The 26,209-nt window shown below is 46.1% G+C and overlaps 2 protein-coding genes across 4 annotated transcripts in view; both read left to right on the top strand.

Moving 5' to 3' along the window:
- The window catches only part of LOC308460350 (leucine-rich repeat-containing protein 37A-like), a 37,300-nt gene extending 25,994 nt beyond the window's left edge, over nucleotides 1-11,306 (top strand). Inside the window, exons 14-18 of the mRNA XM_080976612.1 lie at nucleotides 630-668; nucleotides 2,628-2,669; nucleotides 5,451-5,486; nucleotides 7,014-7,052; nucleotides 11,161-11,306. Coding sequence (XP_080832738.1) covers nucleotides 630-668; nucleotides 2,628-2,669; nucleotides 5,451-5,486; nucleotides 7,014-7,052; nucleotides 11,161-11,206 — 202 coding nt within the window. The 3' untranslated portion in view covers nucleotides 11,207-11,306. The remainder of the gene's footprint in view (nucleotides 1-629; nucleotides 669-2,627; nucleotides 2,670-5,450; nucleotides 5,487-7,013; nucleotides 7,053-11,160) is intronic.
- Nucleotides 11,307-16,641: 5,335 nt separating this feature from the next.
- Nucleotides 16,642-26,209, top strand: part of PLEKHM1 (pleckstrin homology and RUN domain containing M1) — a 47,447-nt gene continuing 37,879 nt past the window's right edge. Inside the window, exon 1 of one of the 3 annotated variants that reach the window (XM_080976560.1) lies at nucleotides 16,642-16,731. The gene's annotated coding sequence lies outside the window, so the exon portion shown is untranslated. Of the gene's footprint in view, nucleotides 16,732-25,441; nucleotides 25,565-26,209 lie in introns of those variants that run through there. The other 2 variants (XM_080976561.1, XM_080976562.1) reach the window with 2 other exon arrangements.

Raw genomic sequence — 26,209 nt, 5'->3', positions numbered from 1 at the left:
GGGTGCCCAAACTTTTTTCAAAGAGGGTCAGATTTGATGAAGTGAACATGCGTGAGGGCCGACCAAACTTGTTGAACCTTTATAAGGATTGAAGTTGTTGAGGTTTGGTTTTTTAAAGGATTTAGCCCAAGGACATATACAGTGGTTCCTCTGGTTGTGAATGGGATCCGTTCCGGAGGCCTGTTCACAACATGAAAAAAACGCACACGCGGGTTGCGATTCGCTGCTTCTGCATATGCGCATGATGTCATTTTGCGCTTCTGCACATGCGTGAGCGGCGAAACCCGGAAGTAACCCTTTCTGGTACTTCCGGATCACCGTGGAACGTAACATGAAAGAACGTAACATGAAGCGGATGTAACATGAGGTATGACTGCACTGCCATGGGGGCCGGATTAAATTGACCGGACTTTGGACATGCCTGACCCAGAGTCTTAACTCAAACTAGATCTAGACGCATCAAAGACGCGATTCCGTTAGAAATGCATCAAAAACTTCATACAGGGAAATCCCGTTGGTGAAAAAATCTCTGCTGCACCAATGTAGCCGAGTTCTAACTGTGCTAAGCTTCGAAACCCTTCAGACTTGACTGCCATGCAACCTAACCTCTGCTCTTCTCTGTTTTCCAGGGAACCACCCCCTGTGGAAAAGCCCAGTTCAGTAAAAGTGTAAGTACCTACCCCCTTGCAGTACGACTCTGGGCTGTTAGTTATGCCCTAGGTTTAAAAATTGGGGTTCGTCCGGGATGCAACCTGCTGCTACAGAGTTAAGTTTGTGCTTTTGCTGATTTGCAAAGCAAGAGATGATGCGAAAATTCTCTCTTTAAGCTTTATATTCCGAAAAGTATTCCGCTTCCTAACGGAATGCGTATCTGGAAAGGGGAATAATCTCACACTCCAGTCCTCAGCCCTGCTAAACCGAATCAGTCTCCAAGGCTCTCCGGTTGTTTAGCAAGGAAAGGGAAGTTAGGCTAGTACTAGCTAGTTTTCCCCAATCGGCTTTTGCTATTTGGGGCTTTGGCAAGGCAAGATCTGAAGCCCCACTTAAAGTGAAACAGAGGACCCCTTCAGACATCTTATATACTGCACGTTCATGCCTCAACCAGAGCCAGGGCCTTTTCAACACTGGCTCCGGCCTGGTGGAACGCTCTGTCTCATGAGACCAGGGCCCTGCAGAATCTGATTTCTTTCCGCAGAGCCTGTAAGACAGAGTTGTTCCGCCCGGCCTTTGGCTTGGAATCAATTTGATTCCCTCCCCCTCTATCTTTTTTCCTTTCTCCTCCTGTGATGGAACTCCTATTTGGGGACTTCCCTGGCTTTTTTCTGGCCCATGTAGGAGCAGTCTGGATAGTTAGCCCTGGTGAAGACCTGACGTTTTCATCCCCCCAAAAGTTTTTGATTTGACTTTCCATTGAAATGAGGCTGCATTTTAATGTTTTCATGTTGTATTTTAATCTTGTTTTTAAGTTGTATTTCAATCAATTTGTTTTTATATCGGTTGTTAGCCGCCCTGAGCCTGGTCTTGGCTGGGGAGGGCAGGGTATAAATAAATTTTATTACTATTATTATTAATTATTATTATTATTAGTGCTCATGATGCTATTGGGGGTCATACACTAACTCACATTCAATACCGTTCGTGCTTTCAAATGTTTTTTGGGTATTAACACTGCTTCATTTCCAGGCAATGCCTATCCTGTAACTTCCTGGTGAAATCCCCTAGCTTTTTACACCACAGAAGTTCTGGTTTGCTTTTGTCCTGCTTTTTTTGTGGTGCTTCAGCCCCTCTGGACAAACATAACGTGGTAGTTCGTGGGAAGCATCGCAAAACAAACTAAAGCAGAATACATCCAGCCTGACACACTACTATTGTGTCAAGAACTTGTTGCATGATACACCTACAATGTTTTTTTTTAAAAAATGCAACCCTATTCATGAAGGCTACTCGGAGGTAAGCTCCATTGTGTTCAAAGGGAATTGCTCCTAGGTAATTGGGTTTGGGTTGGCATAATAACGTATTTTTCGCTCCAAAAATTAAGGGGGGATGTGTGTGCGTCTTATGGAACGAATGCAGGCTCCTTGGCTTCAGCGATAGCAACGCGAAACCTCCGAAGCGCAGAGGGAGCGCTCCCTCCGGGCTCCGGGGGCTACGCGTTGTTTTCGCTGAAGCCTGGAGAGCGAGAGGGGTCGGTGCGCACTCCTGCTACGCTCCGGAGGCTTCGGGGGTTGCCTTCACTGAAGGCAAAGGCAGTGTGGGAGAGGGAGAGAGCTGCGCAGTACCCCTTCAGCTAAACGTGAGGAGAAATGGAAGGGACTCCATTTCTCCTGCCGCTTCGCTGAAGGGGCGCTGCGCAGAGAGGGGGAGATTATTTTTTTTCTTGTTCTCCCCCTCTAAAACAAGGTGTGTCCTATGGTCGGGTGCATCCTATAGAGCGAAAAATACGGTACTTTCCCCTGTGCCCAATTTTACAACACACCTATCTAGGACAGCTCATGTCATGAGCAGCTTCAAATAAAATGCTATATTTGGAGTCGGCTTTTTATGTGATGACCAGGAGGAGAGTGAAGGGAACGCAATCCCTGAGTGCAATCAACTTCCCTTAACCTCTGTTTTTCTTGCTTTGACAGAGTTGAAGAGCCCCCTGTTAAAAAGGCCAGTTCAAAGAAACTGTGAGTATTATTATGCAACCGCAAAATTATCAGCCTTGGCTCTAACTTTTTCCTCTTGCAGCTAGGCATTAGGATACAACCTGGAGGGTTGGCAGCTCCACCAGCAAGACGTCTGAGTTGCTTGGTATCCGAATCATATTTAAGCAGATCTGTTGCGCTCCTGGTCTACTGCCCCCTGCACAACATCCGAATGTAGGGTATTCTGCGTCCCAGTGTATTTAAGGACCTGTCCACACCAGAGCAAAAAGTGGACAACCCCTCCCCAGGTTGTCCCAAATCTTTTCCCCTTTGAATGTGAGTTGTTGTTGTTTATCCTGGCTGTTTCAGACTTTCCAGGTATAAAGGGGGAAAGATTTGGGACAACACTGGTATGGGAAAGTCATTGTGTGGGTGTCCCTAGATTAATGGAGAGAGAGGTTGGTGCAAATCAACATTTTTGCCCTGATTTTAGACTCTTGCCTGAAATCCTGAAGAGATGCTGCTTTTCGAAGAACCCCACGTTCCACACTGAAGTATTCCGTGTTCTTCTCCTTCTTTCCCCCCTTTCTCAATTCCCTCTGCTTCCTCTGTTGTCTCCTTTGTGTCCGTTATAGATTGTAAGTTCCCTGGGGCAGAGGCCTGCCCCTCTCATTCCCAGCAATGCACCACGCGCATGGAAGGTGTTACTGCATTAACCATCATAACGAAATATGCTGCCTCGGCACATGGGGGTTCCATTAGGTTACAATGCCTGGTGGCCACTGATTGATACTGCCACGAATCTGCCCTTTGAAATCCACTTGAGCCAGCGGCTAACATAGCATGTCGCAGCAGTGAATTCCATGAGTTAATTCTATGCCGTGCGACGAAGAAGCACTTTCTTTCGTCGGCCCTGAATCTTATGCCAATCAATTGATGCAGCTCTTCAACAGACTAGATCTATGTGGTGTGGGTGTATAATGGAACCAAGCTAAAGTTGGTTCTCTCCCCCCCGCTGCCCCAGTTCCTTATTCCAACTGAAATATACTCGGAGTTGAGAGTGGATTTCATGCTCTTTATTCAGCTCATAGTGGTGAGGAGGAATGCAAGTTCCCCCAGAATGTCTGCTTTATATACATTATTTACACAATGGGCCCCACATGATTGGCTAATTCCTGGATTCACCTGTAGGCCAATCTGGTTGCGGATTCACTTCCACCTGGAGCTGGATTGGGTGGCTCCTGCGGACCAATCAGACTGCTGCATTCTGGACCCTATTGTTCTAGGACCAATCAGACTGCTACATTCTGAATCCTATTGTTCTAGGACCAATCAGACTGCTGCATTCTGGACCCTATTGTTCTAGGACCAATCAGACTGCTGCATTCTGAATCCTATTGTTCTAGGACCAATCAGACTGCTGCCTTTTGGATCCTATTCAACTCAGTACATAACACCAACACTAAAGTTTGCATCCTTCTGCGCTCCAAAACAAGCATCGGGCGACCCCATATCACAGACCTCCACGAGTCTCTTTGAGAGCACTCTCTCCAGCCCAAAGCACTCCCTAAAATAAGCTTTGATGTATCCCAAATGATACATCTCAACAGTCATGAGATGCTTCCATATGTGAAAACGTGTAGATCAGGTCCAGACCACTGCTTCATTCCTGTGCAAGTCTCAGATCTGCTGCCCCCACACCAACAACTGCTAAAGAAGACTGTATCAGTGAATAAGCAGATGGATGAGGCATTATCCCAAACGACATATCCACACCATCTGGAGGCTGTCTGTTTCCTACCAAATGGCCTCACCTGTCTGGTCCAGTGCATAATTGCCCCCAAGTCATTCTCAGGCATGCTGTCCCTGTGCCAATCCCTTTTTCAATACAGGTAGAAACCAAAAACAGACAGGGGATTTATGCCAAAGCGTTTTTAATAACTGAACGAGGATCTGGGTGCTTGGCCATCCAGTGACCTGTATTGGCTTACACAAAAACAAAAAGATAAGGCCATAGATTATGCTAGCTTGTCTTACTCAGAGCAGTCTCTGCTGCGTTGGAGTTTGCCATTTGAGTTGATCCAAAGCTTATTTTGGGGGGCACGCATCTCGATCCTTATTAATTTGCATGTGACGCAGGCTGCTGTGTTGTATATGGAATCAGCCTTGTGGGGAAAGTTTCCTTGAAGGACAGTCAAACCTCGGTTCCTGAACACCTCCATTGTCATATGTTTTGGCTCCCGACCGCTGAAAACCCAGAAGTAAATGCTCTGGTTTTCAAATGTTTTTCGGAAGCAGAACATCCGACGCGGCTTCTGCTTGAGTACAATAAGCTCTTGCAACCGCCATACCTCAGCTGTCGAACGTTTCGGAAGTCAAACAGTCTTCTGGAACGGATTACGTTTGACAACCAAGGTTTGACTGTACAATTGTACCTTGGGTCCTGAACGCCTTGCAAGTTGAACAAAGGCCACAAACCTGTTCTGGTTTGCAAACTATTTTTGGAAGCCGAACATCCGACGGGGCTTCTGTGGCTTCCGATTGGCTGCAGGAGCTTCCTGCAGCCAATCAGAAGTAGCGCTTTGGTTTCCAAACATTTTGGAAGTCGAACGGACTTCTAGAACGGATTCTGTTCAACTTCCAAGGTACGACTGTATCAGAAGATGCATAGGATGTCTCAGGCAAAAGAGGCAATGGTTGCTTAGGTTACTGAATTAATCAAAGCATCTTGCAGTACCAAAAACAAGTAAGCCATATTGAGGAAGGAAGATGGCCTAGATGCAGCAGACCCTCTTTAACATCTGCTTTTTAACTCTTAATCAGGGCGCCAGAACCCCCACCTCCAGCTCCGAAGCCAGAGTAAGTAACTAGCAAATGTTTGGGCTTTTTAAAAATCTAATTTTACAGCTGGTCTGTAAAGCAGTCTGCTAGAGAAAAGGCTCGCCAGATTATATGTTCTAAAAAGACATCAGATATGCACATCCCCCACAAACTTAATACAGGATGCTTTGCGCGGCACTCTAGCACATTTTCTTCTTCCTAAAAAAATGGGGGGGAGAATAAGAGAAGGGATCTGTTCTCCAAAAAACATAGGAAGAAAAGAACTTAATCTGTAAAGAGGCAAAGGGGGGGGGGTTGCTTTGAGTCCCCCGCTCCCAAGTTTCTAGGACGGGATATCTTAGTGGCGAAAATCTACTGCTCCTGAACAGCCTTCAGTTTTTAAGACCAGTTTAGATTAGATAATCAGATTAGGGAAGGGAAGAGGGTCCAGTGTTCAAAATTCCCATTGTTCTAGGTGCGTTTTGCGACAGGGAATTTCATTAGTGTGAGCAGTTTCTGAGCTCCGGGCGCAGTGCTGCGCCTAAGATTTCAGATTAAAACTGCAGAGGGGAAGGAAAGGAGGACCTTTTTCTGCCTCCTCACTTCCAGCTACTCTCTGAAGACTGGAGAAGAGACCCTCTTAAGAATATTAGGAGGGTGGGCAGGGGAAGGACTAGACCCATGTGAAAAATGAACATAATATTTTAGCTGCAGTTCGTTTATTTTCAGCTTTGTGTTCTTGCTATAAAAAAAGTGCACCTAGGCATTCCGTTGTTGTGCCCATAACCTAGGTTTAAGGGGCCATTTAAGCTCCTAGCTTTTATATCTCTGTTTCTAACACTGAGAGGGTCAATCTGAAAGTGCTCAGAGATGTGGGTTATTTTGCAGCACTCAGTTTGCTTCAAGCTGCCAGGGAACAGCAACTCTGCTTCCACACTTTGGGAATTAGGAGTGTCCAGAAGCAAAAAGAGGACAAGGCTTCTAGCTATGCAGAAGAGGGGATTTCAGCAAGGGTCGCGTTGCTGTCTGAAATTTTGCTCTGTTGCATAACCTTGTCCCCTTTTCCTCTGCCTACAGTGCTTGGAATCCAAAAGTTGCCCTTTTCCACTGCCCCAAATGTGGCCATGAACATGACATGGAGTAAAAGCACACACAGCTGCAATTTAGGAGAGGGAGGTGTTAAGTTGTGGGTGAACATATCAGACGACACAGCGATTCTTCCAACAGCTCTTCTTTACTCAGAGGCCAGAACAGAACTGAACTGAAGGGCTCAGTCAGCCTGCTTATATAGAGCTCCAGTACAACGTTACTGTAGCAACTTTCTAAAACTATCCAATCATTGAACGTCACTTTCGATCCTTCATTTGCATAACTATCTACAGTATCCCCCTGCTAAAACTATCCAATCACTGAGCGTCACTTTCGATCCTTCATTTGCATAACTATCTCAGTATCCCCCTGCTGGCCCAGGGTGAGAACTTCAGTACATAACAGGAGGGGAGGGAGGGAGGGATGTATTGATCAGCTGCTGTGACGTAACTCCTGCTTTTCTCTCTTGCTCATCAGGTCTTCAGGAGCAGAAGACGATAGTGGGTCAAAGAAACCGTAAGTAACGCCAGAGTCAGTTCCTTCTTCCATTCAAACCAGAGGTGGGCAAACCTCAAGCCCAGGGGCCAGATATCTGGCCCTTGGGATTCTTGGTTCTCTGGATGGAAGACAGAGAGGATTGTGTGAGTGCAGGCAGAAACTCACCTACTTTGCAAACCTTGCACTTATTGCTTTTCCTACTCTTTCTCTGACCTGACCCAGCGCTGCCATATGTGCCCCAAAGGTTGCTTTCAATCAGATATAAGTTTTCCCACCCCTCCTTCAGATTGTTTGATTTTTTAAGCTCGGCTACATAATGCATCCTATTGCAGATTCACGATCTTCAAAGCGCAGATAATTGTGGAAAGGTTTTCCTACCTTATTAATGTAGTTATTGTTAGGAACAAAATGAAACAACATGCATTACTGGAAAAGGAGAAAGGAACTGAGCTGTGGAGGAAAGAAAATGGTGGAGGGGTTGGGGAGTAAGTTGTGGAGCAGAAGCAGTCCTGGGTGGCATTTGATGGATATGTTTTTTTCATTTAAAGTAGAGGCTCAGAAATCGAAACATGCATTTGCTTCATAATATCTGGAGAAGGTGATTTCTTCCCGCCCGGTCCCCTTCCTTTGATCAACAGCCATTCCCATTGGCTTTCCGTCTTTTATTCTGTTTGGCATGAAGCCTTTGTCTTTCTGGTGCTGTAGCGCTATGCAAAGGAACAATTTCTTTCCCGCCGCATTTTCACGCACATGACATGTTTCTGGCAGAATTGCATTCTGTGGCTTCTTTGCAAATCAGACACTGGCTGCTGTGCAACTCTCTCTAAGCAAACTGGAGGCTTCTTTCCATTTTTGTTTTAGGTTTTGTTTTTAAACTGGATCTCCAGTATATATTTGTTTAAAGACAAGTCAGGAGAACCACTGGAAACTTAAAACCTAGAAACAAGCGGGGGGGGGGGGGAAGAGTTGGAAGTGTTCAGAAAGAGGCTTCCCATCCCAGATTTCTTGTGTTTCCCACTCTCTGATCGAGCAGGTTTTGCAAGTGTGTGAACGTGTGCATGCATTAGGCAATACAAAAACCTGCAAAACCTGTTTGGCTAGAGGCAAAAATGTGCACACATTCTGAGCAGCAGCACCAGTTTCAAACTACCTGCCTTCATCTCTCTGAAAATAACTATTCTCCATCTCTAGTTCCGAAATTATAAAAGTCGTGTGGTAGGGAAAGGAGTTTTCCCTGGGTATCTCTTCCTCTTAAGACTTGTTTAGGAATACAGGGTATTTGCATGGGCGTAGCCATGATATTTGTTGGGGAGAGCAGCCCAAAGTTGTTGCCCCATAAATTTGTTGAGCGTTTTTTGGGGGAATACCCCCTAGGAGCATGCAGGGGGCAGGCTTTGGTTGTGGGGGGAGACTTCTGCTGGAGGGAGGCAGAACCTCAGTTAATCAGTACTTCTCAATAATACCCATGGGTATTTGTAACAAAGCTGTATGTGGCTAAAGACAGTGATTCCTGTGATGGTACTCGCTAACAGTGTGGAATACTGCACTGCCAGCAGTCATTTTGTGCTGAGACACCCACAGCCTGTTTGTCATATTAGTTCTCCAAAGCTCTTCCCATTCGGCCATCATTATTGGACGTCCAATGTCCTGTGCCCATCTAATCATTGTTGCCTTAACCTCCTCCTCCTTAACTTCCCATTCCAGGAGGAGTCGATGTATTCTCGAAATTACCCTGATTTTATTATTTATTAATTCTGTTTCGAGGCTGATTATCAAATCCAATCTTTTTATCTTGTTTAAACATTTCGTATATTTGATGGTATTCCAACCAACCAGCCTGTTTATCAAGATATAAGTACCTGCACCTTTTTTCCTCTCTTTTCTTTTTTGCCAAAAAAAAGTACTGGCTAAGGGGGGTGGGGTGGAATCAGTACTATTTTTTTTTTAGCATATGAATCGGTTTTCCTCTATCAGATCTAGGTTTAGATCTCCTCAGGTGGCCATAGATCTCTTTTAGGAAGTCCATCTCGGAGGCATTGGGTAGTGTTTGTATTTGCTTGTTATATTTGCTTGTTCTTTTCTTTCTGCACACTTACTAGCTCTTTTAACTACAAATGGGGGAGATTTAGACTCCTTCCCCTGTATATATCAGCAGCTAGTGCCCCCTGGGACCAAATCCAGGGACAAGAATGAGGAAGTGATAGGACTTGCTTAGGATTTCTGCTTCCTCCAAGAGGTCCTTGTTGTAAACATGGTTGCCAGCTAGCCAAAGCCTACTTCCGCTTAACCTTCACTAAAAGCAACACATACATATATGCACAGAACATCAACCCCCAGGTGTTTGTATAATTTGCATTCCCACCCCCCACCCCGCCAGAACCTGTTCCTAAGTTTAAGCTAAAATATTCCTGCTCTACAAACACTAATCTATTATCTCTGCCAAAGTTTGCCAACAAAGGTCTTGCAACAGCATCAATAATGCCACCTTTGGAGGCTGTGTTTAGGTACTGCAAGATGCCTGGTGTATACACCTGCAGCATCATAAACTAAACTAGCAGGCCAGAATTGGTTCGTGCTGGCAAATCACAGGAAAAGATTGCAGGGAACCGGGCAAAGAAGCGGGACCAGTTTGGACCATTTCCGTAGGTAGGCTAGATGTGGTCTGTGGCCTGCCTGTTGCAGAACAGGTGTGTCTATATGGAAATGTGCATCCCGATCCCATTCATGTTGTTTCAAAGGTATGTTCCAATGGGACTTGCTCTTAAGTGAGCATACACAGGATTGAGATATGACTATGTCCTGTGGGTAGCTCCAACAAGAAAGCATTGGTTCCACTGCAGATTGCAGACCTTTTTTCTCTTTTTGTACCAGATTGCATGGGTCTTTTAGCCCCTGCCACATACAGCTGCTACCTTATTATTATTATTTTTATGGCAAGGCTTCGTACACCTTTAATAACTATACTGAATTTCTGCATGCCACCAGCTGTTAAATGTACAGCCCGCCCCTCCAAAAGGAGATAAAGAGAGTTTTAGTGAAATTACTGCCTTCCACCTAACAGTGAAGGGTTCACCTACTACAGGGTCCTTGTTTCTTATCTGTGGTCCTAATCTCCCAGCTGTACAGTGACATTGGGTGATGGTGCTAGGATGTGTCTGGTGGGCAGGCAATATAGAGTGGCGAAGAAGCAGTCCCAATTTCAGTGGTGGTGATCAGGATAAGGTATAGCTGAGGTCCCGTGCCTGACCACCATCTGGGTTGAAGGTCTAAATCTTTTGTCCCTGTTCCTGGCTCAGCCTTTCCTCTCCTCCAGATTTTACTGAAGCATGGAGCCCTCTGGTTTGGCGGTGCTCTTATTGAATGCCTGGTCAGTCCATAACAAGGCTGTAGTTTACCCATCACGGAGTTACAATTTCCAGCAACCCTTAGCAAACTGCGGTTCCCATAATTCTTTGGAAGACTGTGCTCTGAATGAGCTTTGAAGGTGTTGTACAGAGCCTCAGAATACCGTATTTTTTGCTCTATAAGACTCACTGTTTCCCTCCTAAAAAGTAAGGGGAAATGTGTGTGCATCTTATGGAGCGAATGCAGGCTGCGCAGCTATCCCGGAAGCCAGAACAGCAAGAGGGATTGCTGCTTTCGCTGCGCAGCAATCCCCCTTGCTGCTCTGGCTTCTGAGATTCAGAATATTTTTTTTCTTGTTTTCCTCCTCCAAAAACTAGGTGCGTCTTGTGGTCTGGTGTGTCTTATAGAGCGAAAAATACGGTAATTCTTGTGTTGACAATGTGCCCAGGAGAGCTCGGGACAAAGGCCACCATCTTGTTCACACCAGCCAGATGCTGATGCGAAACTCGCTAGTGGGACCTGAGTTCAGTTGCGCCCTCTCCACTTCTGATTCCCAGCGCTGGTATTCAGAAGCACAGCTTCTGCGATGCCAGAAATTGTAGGCATCCGTCTTTCAAAAGGGGAATCGAAAAAGGGAAACAGCACTACAGAACAAAAAGGCAGTTCCCAGTTCTTAGTCTGCCGCAGCAGTGGCACTGGGAAGAAAGTTTGCAACACTCGACGGAGTAGAATCCAGTTCAACTGGTTCAATTTTAACCTCGCCTTCCCTTTTCATTTGCAGGAGTTCAGCTGAAGAAGGCGAAGGGGATGAAGAGGAGGATGAATGATTGTCCTTTTGTGAATATTGCTGTATATTATCTAGAGCACTTTATAAAGTACTATTGTTGTTTATAAGGAATACTATTAAATGCATTCCTCTGAAAGGTACCCTTTTTGTTAGCTAACATTTTTTGTTATCTCATGTTTAGCACTCATACAAGCCAGGGGGAGTTCAAAGCAGTTCACATTTACGTCTGTAAAATAACTGTATCCCACTTCACAGCCTCTCACGAAGCTCCCAAACCTACTTACAAAAGACCCCAGGAATAAAACTAATACCAGGCAGCACAGATATAACATTGGGTGCATGTAACACCAGGATTAAAAGGGACGCGGGTAGCGCTGTGGGTTAAACTACAGAGCCTAGGACTTGCCGATCAGAAGGTCGGCGGTTCGAATCCCCGTGACGGGGTGAGCTCCCGTTGCTCGGTCCCTGCTCCTGCCAACCTAGCAGTTCAAAAGCACGTCAAAGTGCAAGTAGATAACTAGGTACCTCTCCAGCAGGAAGGCAAACGGCATTTCCGTGTGCTGCTCTGGTTCACCAGAAGCGGCTTAGTCATGCTGGCCACATGACCCGGAAGCTGTACGCCGGCTCCCTCAGCCAATAAAGCGAGATGAGCGCCGCAACCCCAGAGTCGGCCACGACTGGACCTAATGGTCAGGGGTCCCTTTACCTTTACCTAGGGCTTTGGTTGGGGAATGGTTTTCAGCAATGGAGGTCACATGGAACTGGGGGGGGGGAGCCCCTCTGACCATGCGCAGAGTATAGGACTCAAATTTGAGCCAGGACTCACTTGGGCGCTCCAGAACTAGTTCTCGCTTCCTGCATATAGACCTGCAATATACAAGTAAATAAGTACCGTATTTTTCGCTCTATAAGACGCACCAGACCACAAGACGCACATAGTTTTTGGAGGAGGAAAACAAGAAAAAAAATAATTCTGGTCTGTTTTAAGAATGCCTGCATTTTCCCCACGCTCTGCTATGCTCTTCCCTTCTTTACTACATCTAAGCTTTCTCAGGGGGAGGAGCTTGTTCAGGGTATTGCCCGCTTTCAGCCAGTGAAATCCCAGAATGGGTGTGTCTGCCAATCACCGAGCGCAGGCAGCTTTGAGTAGGCAGGACCCAAGTGCGGAAGGGGAAAAAAAGTAGTCCTGGTGGCCGGCAGGGGGCGCAAAGGAAAGACCCGTCTCTGTTTTCCGCTCCTGTCCTATCAGATCCTTTGCTCTGCCCATTCCTCACTATAGAATGTAGAGATAAAAGAAGAGTGGCGTGCCTCGCACAGGGCGGTGATTTCTGAGCTCGCATTTTGAAATCCTTTAATAGCGTATTTTGGTTTTCCCGTGCACAAATAGAAAGATCTTATAAAACAAGAAAATGCTTAATAAAATATTTTTTTTAAAAAAGATCTTATTAGCCATAGAAACCGACGGCAAAATTCAGGCTTGTGCAATAGCTGTGATTGATCTGGCAGCAGCCTGAAATGAAATGAAATGAAATATTTAAAAATTATATAAAATTATAAAAAATGAATTATAAAATAGAAGGGAGACTGGTTCCTTTTTCCCCAGCTGGTGTATGTCGATTTCTGAGGTTTTAAACATTAAACACAACATGCTTTTCCAACATAACGGCAGTCCATTATCCTCATATAGTTAGCTGAGCTGAGAAAGTGGCTTAAGAATGCAGAAAAAGGCTTCTTATCCGGAGTCCATCTTTCTCAAGAGTCAGCAATTTCTACCTGCCAACTGGTGGCTGCTCACCAGGTTTTCATGCAAGGGACCATCCCGGCTCTACCTTTAGGTACCAGGGATACAGGACCAGCGCAGGACATTTTGGCACCTGCGACAAACCACAAAGCGGTACACACATCCCAACTAGGGAGGAAGGGATGAGTGAAGGTCTCGCATCGGGAACAAAAGGAGGAACAAAAGATCGGCATCAGGAACAAATCAAATCCCAACAGCTGAAGTGGGAATCAAAGGATGTCATAAAGGGAAAGGGTGTCCTGCTGTGAATGAGGCCAGACAGGACACCCCAAAGGGCATTGGTCTGACAGAGAACCAGGCAGAGGGCCTTCTCGGTAGTGACACCCACCCTGTGGAATACCCTCCCATCAGATGTCAAGGAAAAAAACAACTACAGTGGTACCTTGAGTTACATACACTTCAGGTTACAGACGCTTCAGGTTACAGACTCCGCTAACCCAGAAATAGTACCTCGGGTTAAGAACTTTGCTTCAGGATGAGAACAGAAATCGTGCTCTGGTCGTGCGGCAGCAGCAGGAGGCCCCATTAGCTAAAGTGGTGCTTCAGGTTAAGAACAGTTTCAGGTTAAGAACGGACCTCCGGAATGAATTAAGTTCTGTATCTGACTTTTAGAAGACATCTGAAGGCAGCCCTGTTTAGGGAAGTTTTTAATGTTTGATGTTCTATGGCTTTTTTATTCTGTTGGGAGCAACCCAGAGTGGCTCGGGAAACCCATCCAGATTGGTGGGGTAAAAATAAATTATTATTATCATTATTATCATCATTATTATTATTATTCTGAACTACAGGCCCAAAGGAGGGCCTGACTGAGTGGTCTGATACAGGGATTTCATAGAAGGATGTTGGAAACGCTGGAAGAACCCATTCTGATGTTTTATTAAAGAAAGGTGTCGACTTATAACACAGAGCCTGTCTGCCCTTACAGACAGACGCAGGGCAGACACCTCAATAGTGAGAGGTTGTCACGGCTTGTCTGCAAAGTGCTAATACGTTAAGCGTTACTTATACCATACAGAAGACGGCGTATTTCAGTTTGGCCATAACTTCCCATCCATCACTTGTCCCATGGGGGCATAAGTGACAACTATCCAAAAGGGGAAAAGAAGGCTCCCCTCTGAAAACCCAGCATCCTGAGGCCCACAGATAAGCACAGAATCAAAGCAAACCAATTAGCATATAACAAAGCAAGTGAGCTCGTTCTTGTAACAACCGTCTATTAATTGTAGGGTTATCTTGTGTAATAAACAAAAATCTGCCCTTATTCCCTTATGGGGGACACAAGAACCCTTATAGAGTCCTTTGTAGGTTCTCCGTCGGTAGGAGAAAAATAACAGAGGCCAACCAGAGAATATTGAGAAGCAAAGCAGCTAGTAAACCTGATCTTTATTGAACTGTTGCAACAGGGTGCTCCCATCACATGCAGGAGAAGGAGGAGGACCCAGAACCAAGGTGTGCCTGCCCTTATATAAAGGTAAAGGGACCCCTGACCATTAGGTCCAGTCGTGACCGACTCTGGGGTTGCGGCGCTCATCTCACTTTATTGGCCGAGGGAGCCGACGTACAGCAAACCAGAGCAGCGCACAGAAAACGCCGTTTACCTTCCCGCCGGAGCAGTACCTACAGTGGTACCTCAGGTTAAGTACTTAATTCGTTCCGGTAGTCTGTTCTTAACCTGAAACTGTTCTTAACCTGAAGCACCACTTTAGCTAATGGGGCCTCCTGCTGCCGCCGCGCCACTGGAGCACGATTTCTGTTCTCATCCTGAAGCAAAGTTCTTAACCTGAAGCACTATTTCTGGGTTAGCGGAGTCTGTAACCTGAAGCATATGTAACCTGAGGTACCACTGTATTTATCTACTTGCACTTTGACATGCTTTCGAACTGCTAGGTTGGCAGGAGCAGGGACCGAGCAACGGGGGCTCACCACGTCATGGGGATTCGAACCACCGACCTTCTGATTGGCAAGCCCTAGGCTCTGTGGTTTAACCCACAGTGCCACCCACGTAGACATTTTAAATTCCCTGCCCTGGCGCTCAAGACCACCCCTCCATACATCATACATACATCACAGAAGGGGTGTAACCCAAGACCACCCCCCACAAACATCATACCTACATCACAGAAAAGGTGGTCTACAACAGAAATGTGAATGTTGTTGTTTTTCCTGTCTGTCAGGTTATCTGATCATGCCTTATCTGATTGCCTTTCCTGGTAGTCTGCCCATTCCTTTGAAATGGTGATTACCCAATTCCTGAGACAATGGGAAGGCTCCCCCCCTCCTTGTAGAGAAAACATTTGGTCAGTTGGGGAGTCAAAATGGTTTCAGGGCGGTCCTCCCGTGCTGCTCCAGACATGTGGTCCACATATCTATGTAGGTGCTTGTTTGGTACATTTATGAACATTTATTATATATATAAGACCTTGGTTGTTGTTTTTTATTACACTTGATTACTAAGACGCTGAGTTTGCAGAGCTTCCAGAACATCTCACCTTTGGTCCGTCCCCCCCCCCCCTATTTCTCCCTAGGGTTGAGAGTATCACTTTCTATTCACTGAGGCCAGGTGGCAGATCCAGCCTCCAAGGAGCGTGGCACAGCTGCTGCTGCCACCACCGCAGCAACAGTGGACAATGCACTTCTTGATTGGGCTGGCCCTGAACGCAGGGCTTTCTGAAAGCAGAGCAGATGTTCTGCCGCTGAGCTGTGGCCCTTCGCTGCAATGTAGCCCAGCTGCAGACGCAGCTGTCCCCAAAGTGCAAGCAATTCAGATAATCACACGGGATATCAATGAATGAATGAATGAATGATTTCCCCCGCATAGCCTGAATGCGGAATATGCTGCTGCTTAACCACATTTCCCCCCTATTATTTCTAGATTCTAAATAAATAAAGGATTTGCACCATGTAGCCTGAATAGGGAATACGCTGCTGCTTAATCGCCCCGCCCCCGCCCCTGTTATTTTTGTGGTTATAAATGAATGAATGAATAAATAAAATATTTCCCCGCGTAGCCTGAATGGGGAATACGCTGCTGCTTAATCGCTTTTTTCTCCCCTATTATTTTTGGGATTATAAATGAATGAATGAATAAATTACAATATTTCCCCCGCGTAGCCTGAATGGGGAATACGCTGCAGCTTAATCGCTTTCTCCCCTATTATTTTTGGGGTTATAAATGAATAAATAAATACAATATTTCCCCGCGTGGCCTGAATGGGGAACACGCTGCTGCTTATTCGCTTTTTCTCCCCTATTATTTTTGGGGTTATAAATGAATAAATAAATACAATATTTCCCCCGCGTGGCCTGAATGGGGAACACGCTGCTGCTTATTCGCTTTTTCTCCCCTATTATTTTTGGGGTTATAAATGAATACGTAAATAAATGAAATATTTCCCCCGCGTAGCCTGAATGGGGAATACGCTGCTGCTTAATCGCTCCCCCCCTATTGTGTTTGGGATTATAAATAAATAAATAAAAAATAAAATATTTCCCCCGCGTAGCCTGAATGGGGAATACGCGGCTGCTTTAATCGCAGCCGCCCCCGGCGAGGGAGAGGCTGGACGGGGCGGGGACAGAGAAGCCTTTGCAGCTGGCAATTGTGACCTCGCGGGCCGCTCTTACCCTTTCCCCGCCTACTTATCTCTGCGGCTCCTCGGGCGGCGGCGCGGCGTCAGGTGGCGCGCTCCCTCCCTCTTAGCTTGTTGGTTGCTGACTTCCGGGTTCCCTCAGTCCAGCTCCGCCATCCGCGCCGCGCCGCCGAGCGGGTGAGAATTTCTCTCTTTCTCTCTCTCTCTCTCCCCCCCCCCCCGCCGCCTTGTCCGCCATTCTCTTCAAGCGCCGCCTCTGGTGAGGGTGAAAGGAGGCCGTGCAGAGGGAGGAGGAGTCGGGGGAGCATATTCAGGGGGGAGAAAGTTGGGGGGGGTAGAAAATGAAGGGTTAAGGTGCGTGGACGGGGGGGGGGGACGAAGAGGAAGAAAAGCTCGGTGTCAGGTGAAGGGATGGATCTCTTGAGGTCTCTCTCTTTCCCTGTCACCCTTTAGCGTGACCAACAGCAGCCACTGGTCACCCTCTCTCGTGACCAAGAGCAGAACCCAGGGCAGCGGTGCAAAGCATAGGGATAATCTCTTGAGATAGAGGTCTCTCTCTTTCCCCGTCACCCTTTAGCGTGACCAACAGCAGCCACTGGTCACCCTCTCTTGTGACCAAGAGCAGAACCCAGCGCTGCGGTGCAAAGCATAGGGATAATCTCTTGAGATAGAGGTCTCTCTCTTTCCCCGTCACCCTTTAGCGTGACCAAGAGCAGCCACTGGTCACCCTCTCTTGTGACCAAGAGCAGAACCCAGCGCTGCGGTGCAAAGCATAGGGATAATCTCTTGAGATAGAGGTCTCTCTCTTTCCCCGTCACCCTTTAGCGTGACCAAGAGCAGCCACTGGTCACCCTCTCTCGTGACCAAGAGCAGAACCCAACGCAGCGGTGCAAAGCACAGGAGCGGACTTCACTAACAGGGCGCCCCGAGCCAGGACAAAACCGTTCTTATTTTCTTTCTGAAATTGTTCTTATTTTCAAAACAATTCCTTTTGCTACAGTTGCTTTTCCTGTCACCCTTTAGTGCAGGGGTCAGTAACCTTTTTCAGTCGTGGGCCGGTCCACTGTCCCTCAGACCATGTGGTGCGCCAGACAATATTTTGAAAAAAAAATATGAACGAATTCCTATGCCCCACAAATAACCCAGAAGTGCATTTTAAATAAAAGCACACATTTTGCTAATGTAAAAACGCCAGGCAGGCCCCACAAATATCCCAGAGATGCAGTTTAAATAAAAGGACACATTCTACTCATGTAGAAACACGCTGATTCCTGGACCGTCTGTGGGCCAGATTTAGAAGGCGATTGGGCCAGATCTGGCCCCCAGGCCTTAGTTTGCCTACCCATGCTTTAGTGTGACCAACAGCCACCACACTGTCACCCTCTCTCGTGACCAAGAGCAGAACCCAGGGCAGAGGTGCTAAGCACAGGAGCGGACTTCACTAACAGGGCGCCTCAAGCCAGGAGGAAACCGTTCTTACTTTCTTTCCAAAATAGTTCTTATTTTCAAAACAATTCCTTTTGCTACAGTTGCTTTTTATGGATCTTCTTAGGAGGTACTTGTACAAATATAGTTGTTGTTGTTATTTTGCACCTACCGTATTTTTTGCTCTATAAGACTCACTTTTTGCCTCCTAAAAAGTAAGGTGAAATGTGTGTGTGTGTCTTATGGAGCGAATGCAGGCTGCGCAGCTATCCCAGAAGCCAGAACAGCAAGAGGGATCACTGCTTTCGCTGTGCAGCGATCCCTCTTGTTGTTCTGGCTTCTGAGATTCAGAATATTTTTTTTCTTGTTTTCCTCCTCCAAAAACTAGGTGTGTCTTATGGTCTGGTGTGTCTTATGGAGCGAAAAATATGGTACTCAGCTCGGCAGCCTTGGGAGGCGATCTGCCTGCACTGCCTTAACTCGAGCGCGGATAAGAATGCAAAAGTACAGATAATTTATTTATGGCTAAGGTCACCAGCAGCAAGGAGCAGCTTTAGACCGCAGTCCTATGCACACATTGTTGTTGTTGTTGTTGTTGTTTTGTTGTTGTTGTTATTTATTAAATTTATATTCTACCTTTCATCTGAAGAACGCAGCACGGTTTGCAGTATAAAAACACAGAAATGCATAACAGAAAAGCAGTAACACATTTAAAAGGCCATGCGTTGTTTAATCATCCCAAGGCCTGGGAGAACATTTTTGCCTGGCACCTAAAGATATGTAGCAAAAGTGCCGGGCGAACCTCCCTAGGGCGAGTATCCTGCAAGTGGGGAGCCACTGTGTACAAAAGGCCTATTCTCATGTTGCCACCCTCCGGACCTCTCAAGGAGAAGGCACACAAAGAAGGGCCTCAGAAGATGATCTCAGGGTCAGGGTAGGTTCATATGGAGAGAGGCGGTCCTTGGGGTATTGCAGTCCTGAGCCGCTTAAGACTTTATAGTTCAAACCAGTACTTTGCATTGAAACTAACTGGCAGCCAGTACAGTCGGGCCAGAATCCGTGTAATGTGCTCAAACCGTCTTGCCCCGGTGAATTCCGCACCGGCTGAAGTTTCTGAGCCGTCTTCAGAAGCAGCCCCATGTATAACACCTTGCAGTAATCTAGCCTTGAATTCAATGGCACCTAATTCTGAGTACAGTGGTACCTCAGGTTAAGTATTTAACTCATTTCGGAGGTCCGTTCTTAACCTGAAACTGTTCTTAACCTGAAGCACCACTTTAGCTAATGGGGTCTCCTGCTGCCGCCAGGCCACCGGAGCACGATTTCTGTTCTCATGCTGAAGCAAAGTTCTTAACCTGAGGCACTATTTCTGGGTTAGCGGAGTCTGTAACCTGAAGCGTATGTAACCCGAAGCGTATGTAACCCGAGGTACCACTATAGTCACGTATGGGAGGGCACCAGCTTCCACCACAGTCTTCTTTGGCGATCCCTGGTAGCTGAAGAAAATTGTCTTCCATGAACACGGTTTTAACAGTGATTCCGTAAGTGCGTGTGGAGGCCAATTCTGGATCCACACGTCCTTCCACAGTGGGGACATAGGTTTCCAGGCGGGAGTCGATCACAGTGAGGGTTTGCCAAACGTGCCTTCCTCTTAGCACGTTTCTCCCTTTCGTCCTGAGTTCAAGTGTCTTCAAAGCCCATGTCACCTTTGGCAAATGCTGTTCTCCAATTGAAGCACTCACAGGCCAATGTTCCCCAATTGTTGGTGTTTATACTACTTTTTTTTAGATTTGCCTTGAGAGACTCTTTAAACCTCTTTTGTTGACCACAAGCATTACGCATTCCATTTTTAAGTTCAGAATAGAGTACAGTGGTACCTCGGGTTAAGAACTTAATTTGTTCCGGAGGTCCGTTCTTAACCTGAAACTGTTCTTAACCCGGGTACCACTTTAGCTAATGGGGCCTTCCGCTGCCGCCGCCGCGCGATTTCTGTTCTCATCCTGAAGCAAAGTTCTTAACCTGAGGTACTGTTTCTGGGTTAGCAGAGTCTCTAACCTCAAGCATCTGTCACCTGAAGCGTCTGCAACCCGAGGTACCACTGTAGTTGCTTTGGAAGACGATAATCAGGCATCCGCACAACATGACCGGTCCAATGAAGTTGATGTTGAAGAATCATTGCTTCAACACTGGTAAAACCCTGCTCATGGGGGACACTTGCTGCAAGGTAATGCCTGCCCCTGAGCATGTGAAACTGTGGTTGGGCCACCACTGAAAGGGAACCCACAGGAGGGTGTGATGCTTGTCCACAGACAGCGGCACATAGCACTGTACAGTGGTACCTCGGGTTACATACACTTCAGGTTACAGACTCCGCTAACCCAGAAATAGTACCTTGGGTTAAGAACTTTGCTTCAGGATGAGAACAGAAATCGTGCTCTGGCAGCGTGGCAGCAGCGGGAGGCCCCATTAGCTAAAGTGGTGCTTCAGGTTAAGAACAGTTTCAGGTTAAGAACGGACCTCCGGAATGAATTAAGTACTTAACCCGAGGTACCACTGTACTCTTGCTTACAATGTAATTTGTGCTTGCATCACCAACATCCAGCTGTCTGTATGCATTTGTTCAGGTGTGTTACGTTAGGGCTGTTAATCTGAATAAGAAATCGGGTCGGTCATGTAGCTGCATATATTTAAGGTCTATATTTAAGATTATATCTGCATAAATTAGCATATGAAAAATAGTTATACAGGAAAAAGCACACTTGCTGTAACATGTTACAACACACTTCATCCAGCAGAGGCATTTTCTCATTTCTGCTGAATTGAGGGGTAAGAATGTCTTTGTGTTTCAGCACACAGACCTATTTGTTTCTATAAAGCATTCATAGTAAATCTATACTCTGCCTTTTAGGACAGCTTTCCTCACAAGCCAGCTCACAAAAACTGATTAATAACGATTTATGGATAACATAATCAGCCCCAATACGGTCAGCAGACACTGATAAATACAGGAGAATATAAAACAGCAGACTCCAGTAAACTAAAAACACAAAATAGAATAGCAGCTATAAAGAAGTTTTTAATTAAGTTATTGCCTGTGAGCTGCAAGCCCACCTATATTTAGTTTAACCAAGGACAGTGATCTAAATGGGATTTACTCATTTGTGAAGGATTACAGCCATTCCTTTTCACATCACCAGACACCTGCAGACAGCCTGCTTGCTCTTCTTTGAGAATTTGCATAAGTACTTGTATTTAAAATAGTATTCAAAGTATTCCTTCTGAATCATTGGAAGCATCATATTAGTTGTGCAACACACTGTAAATGGTTTGCTCAGTTTATTGACTAGGACAGCAGTCGTATGCATTTCCCCATAGGATTGCTCTGCAAACATTATAGCTGTGCAGTGTGAATGTGTGCATTTGAGTTTATAAAGTGTGTTTGTAAAGTTTATATAAAGTGTGTGCTCTTTATTTCACATGCCAGCGCAATAAAACCATCATGCAAGATTTTATGAGCACCTAAAGCGGGTGACGCTGTGGGTTAAACCACAGAGCCTAGGACTTGCCAATCAGAAGGTCGGCAGTTCAAATCCCCATGACGGGGTGAGCTCCCGTTGCTCGGTCCCTGCTCCTGCCAACCTAGCAGTTCGAAAGCACTTCAAGGTGCAAGTAGATAAATAGGTACCACTCCAGCGGGAAGGTAAATGGCGTTTCCATGCGCTGCTCTGGTTCGCCAGAAATGGCTTAGTTCTGCTGGCCACATGACCCGGAAGCTGTACACCGGCTCCCTCGGCCAATAAAGTGAGATGAGCGCCGCAACCACAGAGTCGTCCACAACTGGACCTAATGGTCAGGGGTCCCTTTACCTTTTTAAAGCTCTTTAACATACTCTGCTTGAACCCCATAGTTGCAAAACATTTGGTGCAAAGATCACATGCACTTTTTTAAGCATATCACTGCCATCAAGGCAGAAAAGTAACGCTGCTGGAAATAAAGAAGGGGAAATAACTGCTTTCCACATCCAGTACCCGATGATCCCGCCCCTCCCCAGAAGGATCCTGTGGGGTAGAGCTACCAAACGTAGGGTGCTTCAGGTGTTGTTAGACCACCTTCCACCATCCTAGACCAGTTGTCATGCTGGATGGGAACTGGACTCCCAACAGTGTCCAGAAGGCCACTGATTCTGCACCTTGCCATACGTGATGCCGAACACACAGGCAAACACAGCGCCCACTCTCACCCTGCATGTCTTGACAGGCATTTTGCATATAGAGTGTTATTCTTTAGTATGATCAAGATACAGAATCCAGGTAAATGACAGGGCTGTGTTTTCCCCACATAGGTGAATGATTGCGTAGAAGTCTCTGCTCAAGAACCTTTTACAGATAAATTTATTGCTAACTTTGTGCCTCTGCTTACCACTGTCTTGTGTGCTGTTTTCATTTTTGGAATCTGAGTATATTTTGTGTCTGGTTTTTTGTTTGCTTGTTCATGGGCATTTAAGCACAGATAATGATGAACTTTGATCATAATTCGTGTCAGGGCTAAATGCCTTTCTTTCACTCATGTGAACCTTCCCACTCAGTTATGTAAGGAAACCACAATCTGAGCTGGGAACTTGCAAAATGTGACAGTACGAGCTTTTACAATCTCAGAGGTTGGGAAATCTGCTGCCAAGAGCACAAAAGTTGTCATGGCCAAGATACTTGATTTCCTCGCTGTGCAAAAATACTGCTTGTTGCTCTTGTTGGAGGGTTTACCTGATAATTTGGGCATTTGGACAATATGGGCATTTATCACCTAAACCAGTGATGGCCAAACTTGGCCCTCCAGCTGTTTTGGGACTACAACTCCCACCATCCCTAGCTAACAGGACCAATGGTCAGGGATGATGGGAATTGTAGTCCCAAAACAGCTGGAGGGCCAAGTTTGGCCATCACTGACCTAAACCTTTGTAACCTGTAAAGAGTGAAGGGGGAGGGATCATTTACTTTTGATAGGTCAGATGAACAGAGCTGTTTAATTACCTAATTGCAAGTGGGTTCCCGCCCCCCTGAAAAGGGATGTTTCTCTGTTCTCTTCAAGGCCAAACTGGACGTTACATGAAATGTCAAACTTATATTGATGTTTCTTAATAATAATAATAATAATAATAATAATAATAATAAAACAGCTGCAGGTAGCCCCATCAAGACTGGAACCACGGAAAGGGCAATTGACCTTCTCCCCGATTCCACAATCCTAATGAAAATTACTGACCTCCCCAAGCTGACGTTGGCATCAGTTTTTAAGCTTAATTGTGCAATTCTTTATCCAAGCGTTGTCTTTTCCCTTGCAAGGACAGACTAGGAAGCTGCATATTACTTTGCTGCTTCTCTCAATAGCCATCAAGTGTATGTGCTAGGGATGAGAAACCTGCGTCCCTCAAGTTCCCATCATCTCTGACCACAGGTCATGTGGATTGGGGCTGAAGGGTGTTGGAAACTGAGCGTGCCTGGAGGACCGCAGGTTCCCTATAACTGATGTGTGCAGCATTTGCCTTTATTTCACTATTTATGGGGGAAAGGGCTCCTGCTGATTTACCCCCGTTGCTGATGGTTGTAGTTCTGATTTCATTTATGTTCATAAGGGCGCTAAGAACAGTGTGGAGAACTTGGGAGTTTGTGGCTTGATGCCTTTTGCTTTTCTCTGGAGAAAGCCATTTGGACTAAGGTGACATGATGTTTACGTCACATAGACTCATAGAATTGTAGAGTTGGAAGGGACCACGAGGGTCATAACTCCCCATAACTCCCTTTCCTTCCTTTTGCTCCCATTCTCAATACATGTTCCATGCCTCTAAAAATGTTTCGGATCATTTCTCTCTCTTTCTCTTTGAAATCTTTTTTTTAAAACCAATACGAAGTTATAAAAATCCAAATATATCTCCATATAAAGAGATTTCTCCAAATCTCAGGACTCCCCACCCCCTCCACGGAGTCCCATTTTAAACATTACAAACTCTAACTTTTATGTCAATCCATATTGTCCATGGTAGTTGTTACGCTACAAGTGAAATCAAAATCCTGCCCATGTTTCCATCTGCTTGCAGTGGTCTCCTAGATAACTTACAAATTTTCCCCATTCTTTTGTAAAGTTTTTGTCATCTTGGTTCCTGAGTTTTCTGGTCAGTTTTGCCATTTCGGCATAGTCCATCAGTTTGGTTTGCCATTCCTCTCTGGTAGGGACCTCGTCTTCTTTCCATCTCTGGGTTAGTAGCATCCGAGCGGCTGTTGTTCCGTACATCAAGCGTCTTTTCTGCTCCTTTGGGGTGTCGGTACCTGTAATTCCTAATAAAAAAGCTTCTGGTTTTTTAACAAAAGTTATACATCACCTTGCCAACAAAGGTCCGTATAGTTAAAGTTATGGTTTTCCCAGTAGTGATGTATGGAAGTGAGAGCTGGAGCATTAAGAAGGCTGATCGCCGAAGAATCGATGCTTTTGAATTATGGTGCTGGAGGAGACTCTTGAGAGTCCCATGGACTGCAAGAAGATCAAACCTCTCCATTCTGAAGGAAATCAGCCCTGAGTGCTCACTGGAAGGACAGATCCTGAAGCTGAGGCTCCAATACTTTGGCCACCTCATGAGAAGAGAAGACTCCCTGGAAAGGACCCTGATGTTGGGAAAGATGGAGGGCACAAGGAGAAGGGGACGACAGAGGACGAGATGGTTGGACAGTGTTCTCGAAGCTACCGGCATAAGCTTGACCAAGCTGCGGGAGGCAGTGGAAGACAGGAGTGCCTGGCGAGCTCTGGTCCACGGGGTCACGAAGAGTCGGACACGACTAAACGACTAAACAACAACAAAATTCTAAACTTTTTTTCCCCTTCATTTTGTTAGATATCATTTTGGATCATTTCTCGTGCCAAAGGGGGCATGGCAATCGAATATCATGGGAAAATGCTGAAAATGATTCTCCCTTCCATCTCCGCTGCTGTGCCCCATGGTTAAGGCAGCCTACCCAGCTTGGACTCATGAAAGCTTGGAGGTGACTGAGGAACAGCTCACCGCTCTATGCTTTCTGTCGGGAGGAATGCCAACAGGCTGAGCATTGGTGCAAGCAAAAGGCCTGAATGCTTGTGGAGGGTATGTCATTCCAGCAGTGCAAAGCTGGTTTGGAAGAGGAAGGGCGCAGCTCCCCGCTTCCCAAAATGCGTTGACCATTGTTTACCGCAGCAGTGAAGAAAGCAGAGCGTGTCCTCCAAAATTAGTGCAGTTCCTGCAGGCTTGCAACAGCAGGCACGTTTACGGTGCAGAAACTGCGTTGCCGACGTTGATGAGCCCTCTGTGTATCCCGTGCTGGCTGCACGTTGAATTTTGAAATATTCCCTTTAGGGCCAACGGCTCATGCAGATGGAATCTCACTCATTTCATAATGGCCTCCCCGGGCAGGTGATGGGGAACGAGATGTTCCTCACTCACAAGCCACCAAAGCATTTGTCACTCTGGCTAGTAAGAAACAGGTGGAAGGTCCTTTCTCACCTGCTGTGGATTGCTGCTCCCGCCATGGGCCGTGGCAACAAAGAGCAACCTCAGAGGTAGCAGGTACGTCCGTACAATACCTTTTTAGTGTCAGCGGTCAAATTTTGATGGGGTGAGGGTGCTGCAGAGGACTGAAGGGAGCAGACGTGGCGGAAATCCTTCCTAAAGGCCGTGGTGCCTGGGCTTTGGCCGCTGAGGGAGGCACTTAATATGAGGAATAATGATTCGTTGATTTAGTTAGCCTTACTGCGAATCTGAGAAGTATCTCTGACGTGAATTTGCTGAACCTTTTACAGTGGTACCTTGGTTCCCAAACGCCGCAAACCCAGACGTGAGTGTTCCGGTTTGCAAATGTTTTTTGGAAGCTGAACGTCCGACGCGGTTTCCGCTTGAGTGCAGGAAGCTCCCGCAGCCAATCGGAAGCCGCGCCTTGGTTTTCTGAACTGTTTCAGGAGTCAAACAGACTCCCGGAACAGATGAAGTTCAAGAACCAAGGTACTACTGTGTTTAAAAAACCCGAGAGAGGAGATTCCTCTGTTTCACCTGTTTGAGTTCTGAACTGCTCTTTGTCATCAGGAAGTTTTCCTGAAATGTCTTTAATTTTCTGGACCAAAGGCTCAGCCTTTTAAGTTGGGTGTCCTATTCTTCATGCCCTCTGCCACCTACTTATGCTATATTATCATCATCATCATCATTAGGTTTGCAGCA

Source organism: Podarcis pityusensis (assembly GCF_964106645.2).
Source record: "Podarcis pityusensis genome assembly, chromosome: 13".
In the NCBI taxonomy this organism is placed as follows: domain Eukaryota; kingdom Metazoa; phylum Chordata; class Lepidosauria; order Squamata; family Lacertidae; genus Podarcis; species Podarcis pityusensis.
The sequence above is the reverse complement of the archived record's forward strand: the minus strand, read 5'-3'. Positions and strand labels throughout refer to the sequence as shown.